At 37.8% G+C, this 12,718-nt stretch overlaps 1 protein-coding gene across 2 annotated transcripts in view; it reads right to left on the reverse strand.

Moving 5' to 3' along the window:
- iqsec1b (IQ motif and Sec7 domain ArfGEF 1b) overlaps nt 1-6,233 on the reverse strand; it is a 216,124-nt gene extending 209,891 nt beyond the window's left edge. For both annotated transcript variants that reach the window (XM_061902903.1, XM_061902902.1), the window contains exon 1: nt 5,752-6,233. In XM_061902903.1, the coding sequence (XP_061758887.1) occupies nt 5,752-6,005 (254 nt within the window). In that variant the 5' untranslated portion in view covers nt 6,006-6,233. The remainder of the gene's footprint in view (nt 1-5,751) is intronic.
- Nucleotides 6,234-12,718: the final 6,485 nt, after the last annotated feature.

Genomic DNA, 12,718 nt, shown 5'->3' on the forward strand with positions numbered 1-12,718 from the left:
AATGTAAAGAAATATTTCACAAATATTCTTTGTCCAAAAAACAGAAGCTAAAATGAAGAATTAATTTAAAATATATTTATTATTCTTTACAATAAAAAAAAAAAAACTTGAACATTGATTTAAATTGTCAGGAAAGAAGAGGAAGGAATTTAAAAGTTAAAAACGCATATGTGTTTAAAAATCTTAAAATCGTTTTTAAGGTTGTATTTTTTCTCTAAAATTGTCTTTCTGAAAGTTATAAGAAGCAAAGTAAAACAAAAAAAAAAAGAATGTATTTAAACAAATGAAGACCAAGTGTTTAAAATATTTTCTTGGATTTTCAAACTCTATTTGAGTTTTGTCTCTCTTAGAATTAAAAATGTCGAGCAAAGCGAGACCAGCTTGCTAGTAAATAAATACAAATTTAAAAATAGAGGCGTCTCACTGGTAAGTGCTGCTATTTGAGCTATTTTTAGAACAGGCCAGCGAGCGACTCATCCAGTCCTTACGTTGGTGACCCCTGCTCTATACACATCTGTTTGTATATATATATATATATATATATATATATATATATATATATATATATATATATATATATATATGTCATGGCTGTCTTAAGTTTCCAATCATTTCTACAACTCTTATTTTTATGTGATATAGTGATTGGAGCACATTGCTCACAAAAAACATTCATGAAGTTTGCTTCTTTTATGAATTTATTTTGGCTCTCCTAATAATGTGAGCAAATCTGCTGGGTCAAAAGTATACGTACAGCAATGTTAATATTAACTTGCACGTCCCTCGGCAAGTTTCACTGCAATAAGGTGCTTTTGGTTGCCATCCACAAGCTTCCGCTTGAACTTTTGACCACTAATTTTTGTTCCCACTGACTTCACACGGACAAAGATAATATTACGTCTTTGTCGTGTTCCCCTCCAAATGCAAAATGTCACCAAACAATGACCCGGTAACTATTGCAGATGGTGACAGGAAACCATAAAGGGGAGTGATTAACCAAAACACCTGCTGGGAACACTAATTGCAAAAATTACAACAGGTGAGGAGAATCAGTGTCCATGGAAACCAACAGAAAACAAGGAGAAGGTGCACCCAGGGAACAGACTGAAACAGAAAAACTACCAAAATAAAATCATGCCAAGACCCGGGTGACACATCATGACGGATAAGACCTTCTGGAGGAAAGTTCTGTGGTCAGATAAAACAAAAATGTAGCTTTTTGGCCGCAATACCCAGCAATATGTTTGGGTCTTTTAATCCCAGGAACACCATACCCACAGTCAAGCATGGTTGCGGTAGTATTATGCTCTGGGCCTGTTTTGCTGCCAATTGAACTGGTGTTTTACAGCAGGGGTGTCAAACTCAAATACAGAGTGGGACAAAATTTAAAACTGAACAATGCCGCGGGCCAAAGTTGAACAAATGAACCTTTTAATAGGACCCAAGTAAGTTTGCCGTGAATATTGAGCAAGCAAGGCATATATAACTTTATATGACATGTAAAATCCAGTTTCCATCCATCCATCCATTTTCTACCGCGTATTCCCTTTTGGGATTGCGGGGGGGCGCTGGCGCCTATCTCAGCTACAATCGGGCGGAAGGCGGGGTACACCCTGGACAAGTCGCCACCTCATCGCAGGGCCAACACAGATAGACAGACAACATTCACACTCACATTCAAACACTAGTAAAATCCAGTTTCAAATAACAATAATAAAAAAATATCAATGGCATATCAGATAAAATTTGAATAAAAATGGAATGCCTATTTTCTACTTGCAGCGTTCTGAGGTAAATATCAAAATATATATATTTTTTCCCACAGGCTAATATTAAATTTGAAAATAAAATAATAATGAATAAATCAGACATTCAAGCCTTGAAGTAGCAAGAGAATGTGCACCAATAAAACGTTGATTACTGCTCATTTTGCTACACTAATTTGCTACAACACATATTTTAATAGTGCAAAAAACAAACAAACGGAAAACCATCATTGGTATATTAAATACAATTTAAATAAAAAATGTAATGCCTCTTTTCTATTTGCATGACTTCTGAGGAAAATATCAAAATTAACTTTTTTCACAGGCTATTAAATTTGAAAATAAAATAATTAATAAATCAGCCAATCAGGCCTGACACTGATCTAATGTGATGTGCCCAAGCCAGATACCTGGAGTTAGTGCTGCAAGGGTTCCTGGGTGTTTGTTCCAATCCAATCCAATCCACTTTATTTATATAGCACATTTAAACAACAATAACGTTTCCAAAGTGCTGCACAGCAATGTTAAAAACAATTGTAAAAAAATAAATAAATAAAATTAAATTTAAAAAAAAGTATATATATATATATATTATGCTCCACCAATGACTGAATAAAAACAAAAAATAAATAAATATAAAACCAATAAAAACAATATAAAAACAAATATGATTAAAAACTATTTTAAAGGGTAAAATCAATTAAAACAGTAAAATAGAAATCAAAGTGTATAAAAAAACACAGAGGACAACAGAGGACAGAGGACCACACAACTCACGTAGTGTTAAAAGCCAAAGAATAAAAGTGGGTCTTAAGACGAGACTTAAAACACTCCACTGTGGAAGCAGTTTGAACATGGAGGGGCAGAGTGTTCCAGAGCTTAGGGCCGACCACAGAAAAGGCCCTGTCTCCCCTGGTCTTAAGTCTGGTCTTGGGCACCACGAGCTGGAACTGGCTCTCGGACCTCAGAGTTCCATTGTGTTTATGTTGTGTTACGGTGTGGATGTTCTCCCGAAATGTGTTTCTCAATCTTGTTTGGTGTGGGTTCACAGTGTGACGGATATTTGTATTAGTGTTAAAGTTGTGTTTATACGGCGACGCTCGGTGTGACCTATATGGCTGTTGACCAAGTATGCCTTGCATTCACTTGTGCGTGTGTAAAAGCCCGCAAATATTAATGTGACTGGGCCGGAACGCTGTTTGTATGGAGGAAAAGCGGACGTGATGACAGGTTGTAGGGAACGCTAAAGGCACTGATTTAGAGGCACGCCCCCATTATTGTTGTCCGGGTGAAATTTGGGAGAAAGTAAATGTCAGAAACTCCACAAGTCCACTTGCTGATCTACAAACCCTTGGGAAATTGTGTTAGATGTAAATATAAACAGAATACAATGATTTGCAAATCATTTTCAACCCATATTCAGTTGAATATGCTACAAAGACAACATATTTGATGTTCAAACTGATACACATTTTATTTTTTGTGCAAATAATCATTAACTTTAGAATTTGATGCCAGCAACACGTGACAAAGAAGTTGGGAAAGGTGGCAATAAATACAGATAAAGTTCAGGAATGCTCATCAAACACTTATTTGGAACATCCCTAATTGGGAACAGGTGGGTGCCATGATTGGGTATAAAAGCAGCTTCCATAAAATGCTAAGTAATTCACAAACAAGGATGGGGCGAGGGTCACCAATTTGTAAGCAAATTGTCGAAACAGTTTTAGAACAACATTTCTCAACGAGCTATTGCAAGGAATTTAGGGATTTTACCATCTACGGTCCGTGAAATCATCAAAAAGTTCAGAGAATCTGGAGAAATCACTGCACGTAAGCGATGATATTACGGACTTTTGGTCCCTCAGGCGGCACTGCATCAAAAACCGACATCAGTGTGTAAAGGATATCACCACATGGGCTCAGGAACACTTCATAAAACCACTGTCAAGTAACTACAGTTGGTCGCTACATCTGTAAGTGCAAGTTAAAACTCTGCTATGCAAAGCCAAAGCCATTTATCAACAACATCCAGAAACGCCGCCGGCATCTCTGGGCCTGAGCTCACCTAAGATGGACTGATGCAAAGTGGAAAAGTGTTCTGTGGTCTGACGAGTCCACATTTCAAATTATATATGGAAACAGAGGATGTGGTGTCCACAGGAACAAAGAGGAAAATAACCATCCGGATTGTTATAGGTGCAAAGTTCAAAAGCCAGCATCTGTGATGGTATGGGGGTGTATTAGTGCCCAAGGCATGGGTAACTTACACATCTGTGAAGGCACCATTAATGCTGAAAGGTACATACAGGTTTTGGAGCAACCTATGTTGCCATCCAAGTAACGTTATCATGGACGCCCCTGCTTATTTCAGCAAGACAATGTCAAGCCACGTGTTACAACAGTGTGGCTTCGTAAAAAAAGAGGTTGACTACTTTCCTGGCCCGCCTGCAGTCCAGACCTATCTCCCATCGAAAATGTGTGGAACATTATGAAGCGTAAAATACGACAGCGGAGACCCCGGACTGTTGAACGACTGAAGCTCTACATAAAACAAGAATGGGAAAGAATTCCACTTTCAAAGCTTCAACAATTAGTTTCCTCAGTTCCCAAACATTTATTGAGTGTTGTCAAAAGAAAAGGTGACGTAACACAGTGGTGAACATGCCCTTTCCCAACTACTTTGGCACGTGTTGCAGCCATGAAATTCTAAGTTAATGGTTTATGAGATTGAACATCAAATATGTTGTCTTTGTAGTGCATTAAATTGAATATAGGTTGAAAATGATTTGCAAATCATTGTATTCTGTTTATATTTACATCTAACACAATTTCCCAACTCATATGGAAACGGGGTTTGTACTATCCATTCATATCTTACCATCCATCCACATTCTACCACTTGCTTATCTCCGACTAAACACGCTTCCTTCCATCCATATTCATATTCTCCCAAAATGTGTTTGTCATTCTTGCTTGGTGTGGGTTCACAGTGTGGCGCATATTTGCAAGAGTGTCCAAGTTGTTTATACGGCCACCCTCAGTGTGACCTGTGTGGCTGTTGATCAACTATGTCTTGCAGTCGCTTATTAAAGTTAAAGTTCAAGTACCAATGATTGTCACACACATACTAGATGTGGCAAAATTATTCCCTGCATTTGACCCATCACCCTTGAGGGGAGCAGTGAGCAGCAGAGGTGCCACGCCCGGGAATCATTTATGGTGAAGTGAAGTGAATTATATTTATATAGCACTTTTTTCAAGTGACTCAAAGTGCTTTACATAGTGAAACCCAATATCTAAGTTACATTTAAACCAGTGTGGGTGGCACTGGGAGCAGGTGGGTAAAGTGTCTTGCCCAAGGACACATCGGCAGTGACTAGGATGGCACAAGCGGGAATCGAACCTGAAACCCTCAAGTTGCTGGCACGGCCACTCTACCAACCGCCATGGTGATTTAACCCCCAATTCCAACCCTTAATGCTGAGTAACAAGCAGGGAGGTAATGGGTCCCATTTTTATAGTCTTTGGCCGGGATTTGAACTCACGACCTACCGATCTCTGAGTAGGTGTCTACTGTGGCTGGGCTGGTACGCAGTTTGTACAGGTTGTAGAGGTCTTTCAAGGCAGGGCCTCCACGGTACCACCATAATAATGTTGTACGGGTAAAATTCGGGAGAATTACGCCTGGAGGGACACTGAAAATTGGGAAAAAATCCTGGGAAAATCGAAGGTATACAAATAAAACGTTGTAACGCGCCTTTCGTATTGACCTCATTAACTTTTCATATTAAAATAACGTGTTTGAGACCCCTTTGAAATGTTTCGACATCTCATAAAATGCGTTGTTATCGCGAGATTTTGCGACACAAACTGAATTCCACTTGGGTCAGGGTGCAGTCCCATCATCAAGTGCTAAAAAAAAAAAAAAATAGTGAAGTTGGAGACGCGGCGGGTGACCGAAAGTGGGGTCGGCGTGACTTACCTGTCGGGGGAGCGGTGTTCGCGGATGGCGGCCAGCAGGTGCCCGGGCTCGGCGCCTTGCAGCAGGCGGCAGCTGCCGAGGTGCCGCTGGAAGCGCTCCTTCAGGCTGACGTGCTGCGAGCTCAGGTCGCGGACTTGCCGCTGGAGGTGCTCGATGTGCCGCTTCTGCTGCTCCAACAAGTCCTGCTGCGTGTCGATGATCTTCTGCAAATAATCCGCAGCCCGCGGCGCCTTCTCGCCGCCCGGGCTGTCCATGGCGTGCCGCCGCGGGGAAAAAAGCCGCTTCTTCTTCACCCCCCCGCGAGCTTCAGGCGGACACCCCGCGCCTTCTACGCCGCGCCATTCCTCCTCCCGGTGGTGCGCGACGTGGGCACGCCGCGCGGAAAAAAAGCGGCTTGGGGCGAACGTGCGGAGCGTCGAGGAGAAGTCACGTGACCCGGGGATTTAGCGCGGCTCCACTATCCTGCACACCGGAAGCTGACATGAGCAAAACATCATGTCCGACTTTTGTCAACACGCCGGCTGCGGGTGGGCGGGGCTTAAGTTTATGAATCTGAGGGCAGGCCCCGCCCTGATCGCATTATGAAGATTACACCTGACCCAAATTCACACTTACCTCATATTTTACTGCACATTGTACATATATACTCACATGCTCATTATTTACTATAAACACTCACATTGTCATTCAAGTAGATTCACTATGTTCTCTTTTACCTCATATTTGACCAGAAATAGCACATATATACTCACATTTTTCATCATAATTTACTATATGTATATATGTGTGTGTGTATATATATATATATATATTGATTGGCAAGACTAAATGGTCCCTAGTGTGTGAATGTGAGTGTGAATGTTGTCCATCTGTGTTGGCCCTGCGATGAGGTAGCGACTTGTCCAGGGTGTACCCCGCCTTCCGCCCGATTGTAGCTGAGATAGGCGCCAGCGCCATATATATATATATACACACACACACACGCATATATATATATATATATATACATATATATATACATAGATACACATTTTCATTCAAATATATTCACTATGTTCACATTTACTTTATATTTTACTACTAATAGTACATAAATACTCACAAGTTAATCATAATGTACTTACATATATATATATACATACATACATACACACATTTTCATTCAGATATATTCACATTTAACTCATATTTTACTACAAATAGTACATATATACTCACATGTTCATATTTACCAAATATTTTACTACAAATAGTACGTATATACTCACATGTTCATATTTACCAAATATTTTACTAGAAATAATACATATATACTCACATTTTTCATCATAATTTTCTACAATATATCCATCCATCCATCTATTTTCTACCGCTTATTCCCTTTCGGGGTCGCGGGCGCCTATCTCAGCTACAATCGGGCGGAAGGCGAGGTACACCCTGGACAAGTCGCTCCATCATCGCAGGGCCAACACAGATAGACAGACAACATTCACATTCACACACTAGGGCCAATTTAGTGTTGCCAATCAACCTATCCCCAGGTGCATGTCTTTGGAGGTGGGAGGAAGCCGGAGTACCCGGAGGGAACCCACGCATTCACGGGGAGAACATGCAAACTCCACACAGAAAGATCCCGAGCCTGGATTTGAACCCAACACTCTCGTATTGTGAGGCAGACGCACTAACCCCTCTGCCACCGTGAAGCCCTGTGTCTACAATATATATATATATATATATATATATATATATATATATATATATATATATATATATATATATATATATATATATATATATATATATATATATATATATATATATATATATATATATATATATATATAGCTCGGTTGGTAGCGCGGCTTAAGGGTTGCAGGTTCAATACCCGCTTCCGCCATCCTAGTCACTGCCGTTGTGTCCTTGGGCAAGACACTTTACCCGGCTACTCCCAGTGCCACCCACACTAGTTTAAGAAAAAATGTAACTTAGATATTGGGTTTAAAATGTAAAGCGCTTTGAGTCACTAGAGAAAAGCGCTATATAAATATAATTCACTTCACTTGTTCATATTTACCTAATATTTTACTAGAAATAGTACATATATACTCATATTTTTCATCATAATTTACTACAATATATATATATATATACTTACATACACATTTTCATTCAAATATACTCACTATGTTCACATTTACTTTATATTTTACTACTAATAGTACATAAATACCATCCATCCATTTCCTACCGCTTATTCCCTTTTGGGGTCGCTGGCGCCTATCTCAGCTACAATCGGGCGGAAGGCGGGGTACACCCTGGACAATTCGCCACCTCATCGCAGGGCTAGTACATAAATACTCACAAGTTAATCATAATGTACTTATATATATATATATACATACATACACACACATTTTCTTTCAGATATATTCACATTTAACTCATATTTTACTAGAAATAGTACATATATACTTACATGTTCATATTTACCTAATATTTTACTAGAAATAGTACATATATACTCTCATGTTCATATTTACCTAATATTTTACTAGAAATAGTACATATATACTCACGTTTCATCATAATTTACTACAATACATATATACATGTATATACATACATATACACACATTTTCATTCAAATATATTCACTATGTTAACATTTACTTTATATTTTACTACTAATAGTACATACTCACAAGTTCATCATAATGTACTTATATATATATATACATACACACACATTTTCATTCAGATATATTCACATTTAACTCATATTTTACTACAAATAGTACATATATACTTACATGTTCATATTTACCTAATATTTTACTAGAAATAGTACATATATACTCACATTTTTCATCATGATTTATTAATATATATATACGTATATATACACACATATATACATACATATATATATACATAGATACACATTTTCATTCAAATATATTCATTATGTTCACATTTACTTTATATTTTACTACTAATAGTACATACAAGTTCATCAAAATGTACTTATATATATATACATACACACACATTTTCATTCAGATATATTCACGTTTAACTCATATTTTACTACAAATAGTACATATATACTCACCTGTTCATATTTACCTATTTTACGAGAAATAATACATATATACTCACATTTTTCATCATAATTGACTATATATATATATATATATATATACACATTTTCATTCAAACATATTCAGTATCTTCACATTTACTTTATATTTTACTACTAATAGTACATACTCGCAAGTTCATCATAATGTACTTATATATATATACATACATACACACACACACACACACACACTTTCATTCAGAATTATTCACATTTACCTCATATTTTACTACAATAGTACATATACTCACATGTTCATCATAATTAACAACTATATATATATATACATATGTGTATACATATATGTATATATACATACACACACACACACACACACACATATATATATATATATATATATGTATATATACATACACACACACACATACAGGTCCTGAGTAGTCAGGGTTCAATCTCGGGCTCGGGATCTTTCTGTGTGGAGTTTGCATGTCCTCCCCAAGAATGCGTGGGTTCCCTCCGGGTACTCCGGCTTCCTCCCGCTTCCAAAGATTGGCAACACTAAATTGGCCCTAGTGTGTGAGTGTGAGTGTGAATGTTGTCTGTCTATCTGTGTTGGCCCTGTGATGAGGTGGCGACTTGTCCAGGGTGTACGCCGCCATCCGCCCAATTGTAGCTGAGATAACCCCGCGACCCCAAAGGGAATATGCGGTACAAAATGGATGGATGGAGATATGTGTGTGTATATATATATATATATATATATATATATATACACACACATTTTCATTCAAATATATTCACTATGTTCACATTTACCTTGTATTTTACTACAAATAGTACATATATACATAGTACATATATACTCACATGTTCACATTTACCTAAAATTTTACTGGAAATAGTACACATATACTCACATTTTTCATCATAATTTACTACAATATATCTATATATGTGTATATATATATCAATGTATATATACATCCATACATACACATATACTCATTTTCATTCAAATATATTGACTATGTTCACATTTACTTTATATTTTACTACAAATAGTACATACTCACGTTCATCATAATGTACTTATATATACATACACACATTTTTATTCAGATATATTCACATTTACCTCATATTTTACAACAAATAGTACATATATACTCACATGTTCATCTTATTTACTACTATATATACATACATATATGTATATATACACATATATATATATACACATATATATACATATATATGTATATATACATAATGTATATATATATATATATTTACCTATATATGCATGTGTATATATATGTACATCCATCCATCCATTTTTCTACCGCTTGTCCCTTTTGGGGTCGCTGGCGCCTATCTCAGCTGCATTCGGGCGGTAGGTGGTGTACACCCTGGACAAGTCGCCACCTTATCGCAGGACCAAGACAGATAGACAGACAACATTCACACTCACATTCACACACTAGGGCCAATTTAGTGTTGCCAATCAACATATCCCCAGGTGTGTGTGTGTGTGTGTGTATATATATATATAAGTTCATATTTTGCAAATAATAATTAACTTAGGGGCTTCACGGTGGCAGAGGGGTTAGTGCGTCTGCCTCACAATACGAAGGTCCTGCAGTCCTGGGTTCAAATCCAGGCTCAGGATCTTTCTGCGTGGAGTTTGCATGTTCTCCCCGTGAATGTGTGGGTTCCCTCCGGGTACTCCGGCTTCCTCCCACTTCCAAAGACATGCACCTGTGGATAGGTTGATTGGCAACACTAAATTGGCACTAGTGTGTGAGTGTGAACGTTGTCTGTCTATCTGTGTTGGCCCTGCGATCAGGTGGCGACTTGTCCAGGGTGTACCCTGCCTTCCGCCCGATTGTAGCTGAGATAGGCGCCAGCGTCCCCCGCGACCCCAAAAGGGAATAAGCGGTAGAAAATGGATGGATGGATGGATGGATAATTAACTTAGAATTTCATGGCTGCAACACGTGCCAAAGTAATTGGGAAAGGGCATGTTCACCACTGTGTTACATCACCTTTTCTTTTAACAACACTCAAACGTTTGGGAACTGAGGAAACTAATTGTTGAAGCTTTGAAAGTGGAATTCTTTCCCATTCTTGTTTTATGTAGAGCTTCAGTCGTTCAACAGTGCGGGGTCTCCGCTGTCGTATTTTACGCTTCATAATGCGCCACACATTTTCGATGGGAGACAGGTCTAGACTGCAGGCGGGCCAGGAAAGTATGCGCACTCTTTTTTCACGAAGCCACGCTGTTGTAACAAGTGCTGAATGTGGCTTGGCATTGTCTTGCTGAAATAAGCAGGGGCGTCCATGAAAAAGATGGCGCTTAGATGGCAGCGTATTTTGTTCCAAAACCTGTATGTACCTTTCAGCATTAATGGTGCCTTCACAGATGTGTAAGTTACCCATGCCTTGGGCACTAAAGCACCCCCATACCATCACAGATGCTGGCTTTTGAACTTTGCGTCAATAACAGTCTGGATGGTTCGCTTTCCCTTTGGACCAGATGATACAATGTCGAATATTTCCAAAAACAATTTGAAATGTGGACTCATCAGACCACAGAACACTTTTCCACTTTGCATCAGTCCATCTTAGGTGATCTCGGGCCCAGAGAAGCCGGCAGCGTTTCTGGATGTTGTTGATAAATGGCTTTCACCTTGCATAGTAGAGCTTTAACTTGCACTTACAGATGTAGCGACCAACTGTAGTTACTGACAGTGGTTTTCTGAAGTGTTCCTGAGCCCATGTGGTGATATCCTTTAAAGATTGATGTCGGTTTTGATACAGTGCCATCTGTCACGATCATTCAATGTTGGTTTCTGGCCATGCCGCGTATGTGGAGTGATTTCTCCAGATTCTCTGAACCTTTTGATGATATTATGGACCGTAGATGTTGAAATCCCTAAATTTCTTGCAATTGCACTTTGAGAAACGTTGTTCTTAAACTGTTTGACTATTTGCTCACGCAGTTGTGGACAAAGGGGTGTACCTCGCCCCATCCTTTCTTGTGAAAGACAGAATTTTTTTGAAAGCTATTTTTATACCCAATCATGGCACCCACCTGTTCCCAATTAGCCTGCACACCTGTGGTATGTTCCAAATAGGTGTTTTATGAGGATTCCTCAACTTTATCAGTATTTATTGCCACCTTTCCCAATTTTGTCACGTTTTGCTGGCATCAAATTCTCAAGTTAATGATTATTTGCAACAATTTTTTTTATTATCAGTTTGAACATCAAATATGTTGTCTTTGGAGCATATTCAATTGAATATGGGTTGAAAATGATTTGCAAATCATTGTTTTCTGTTTATATTTACGTCTAACACAATTTCCCAACTCATATGGAAACGGGGTTTGTATATTATATATATATATATATATATATATATATATATATATAGTAAATTTTGATGAAAAATGTGAGTAAATATGTACTAGTTCTAGTAAAATATGAGGTAAATGTGAACATAGTGATTATATTTGAATGAAAAATATGTGTATATGTATATATTTATATCTATAAATATATATACAGACAAACATTTTGTATACATACATACATATATATATATATATACATACACACACACACACATACATATATGTGTGTAAGTGAAGTGTGAATTATATTTAAGTAATATGCAACTATAATTATTTGATACTCTTTATTGACAGATGTCACCTTTTATTGTTCTATGATTATTACCTATATCTAGCTTGTGTGCTTAGCTGTTGTGTAGCTGCCAGGTCCTAGTAGCCCAAAGCCTGGCATGTTTACCTTTTTTAAATGAATTCATTTTAAAATAGAATAAATTGTGTGTATTTTTGAG

The sequence above is a fragment of the Nerophis ophidion genome, linkage group LG06 (assembly GCF_033978795.1).
Source record: "Nerophis ophidion isolate RoL-2023_Sa linkage group LG06, RoL_Noph_v1.0, whole genome shotgun sequence".
Classification (NCBI taxonomy): domain Eukaryota; kingdom Metazoa; phylum Chordata; class Actinopteri; order Syngnathiformes; family Syngnathidae; genus Nerophis; species Nerophis ophidion.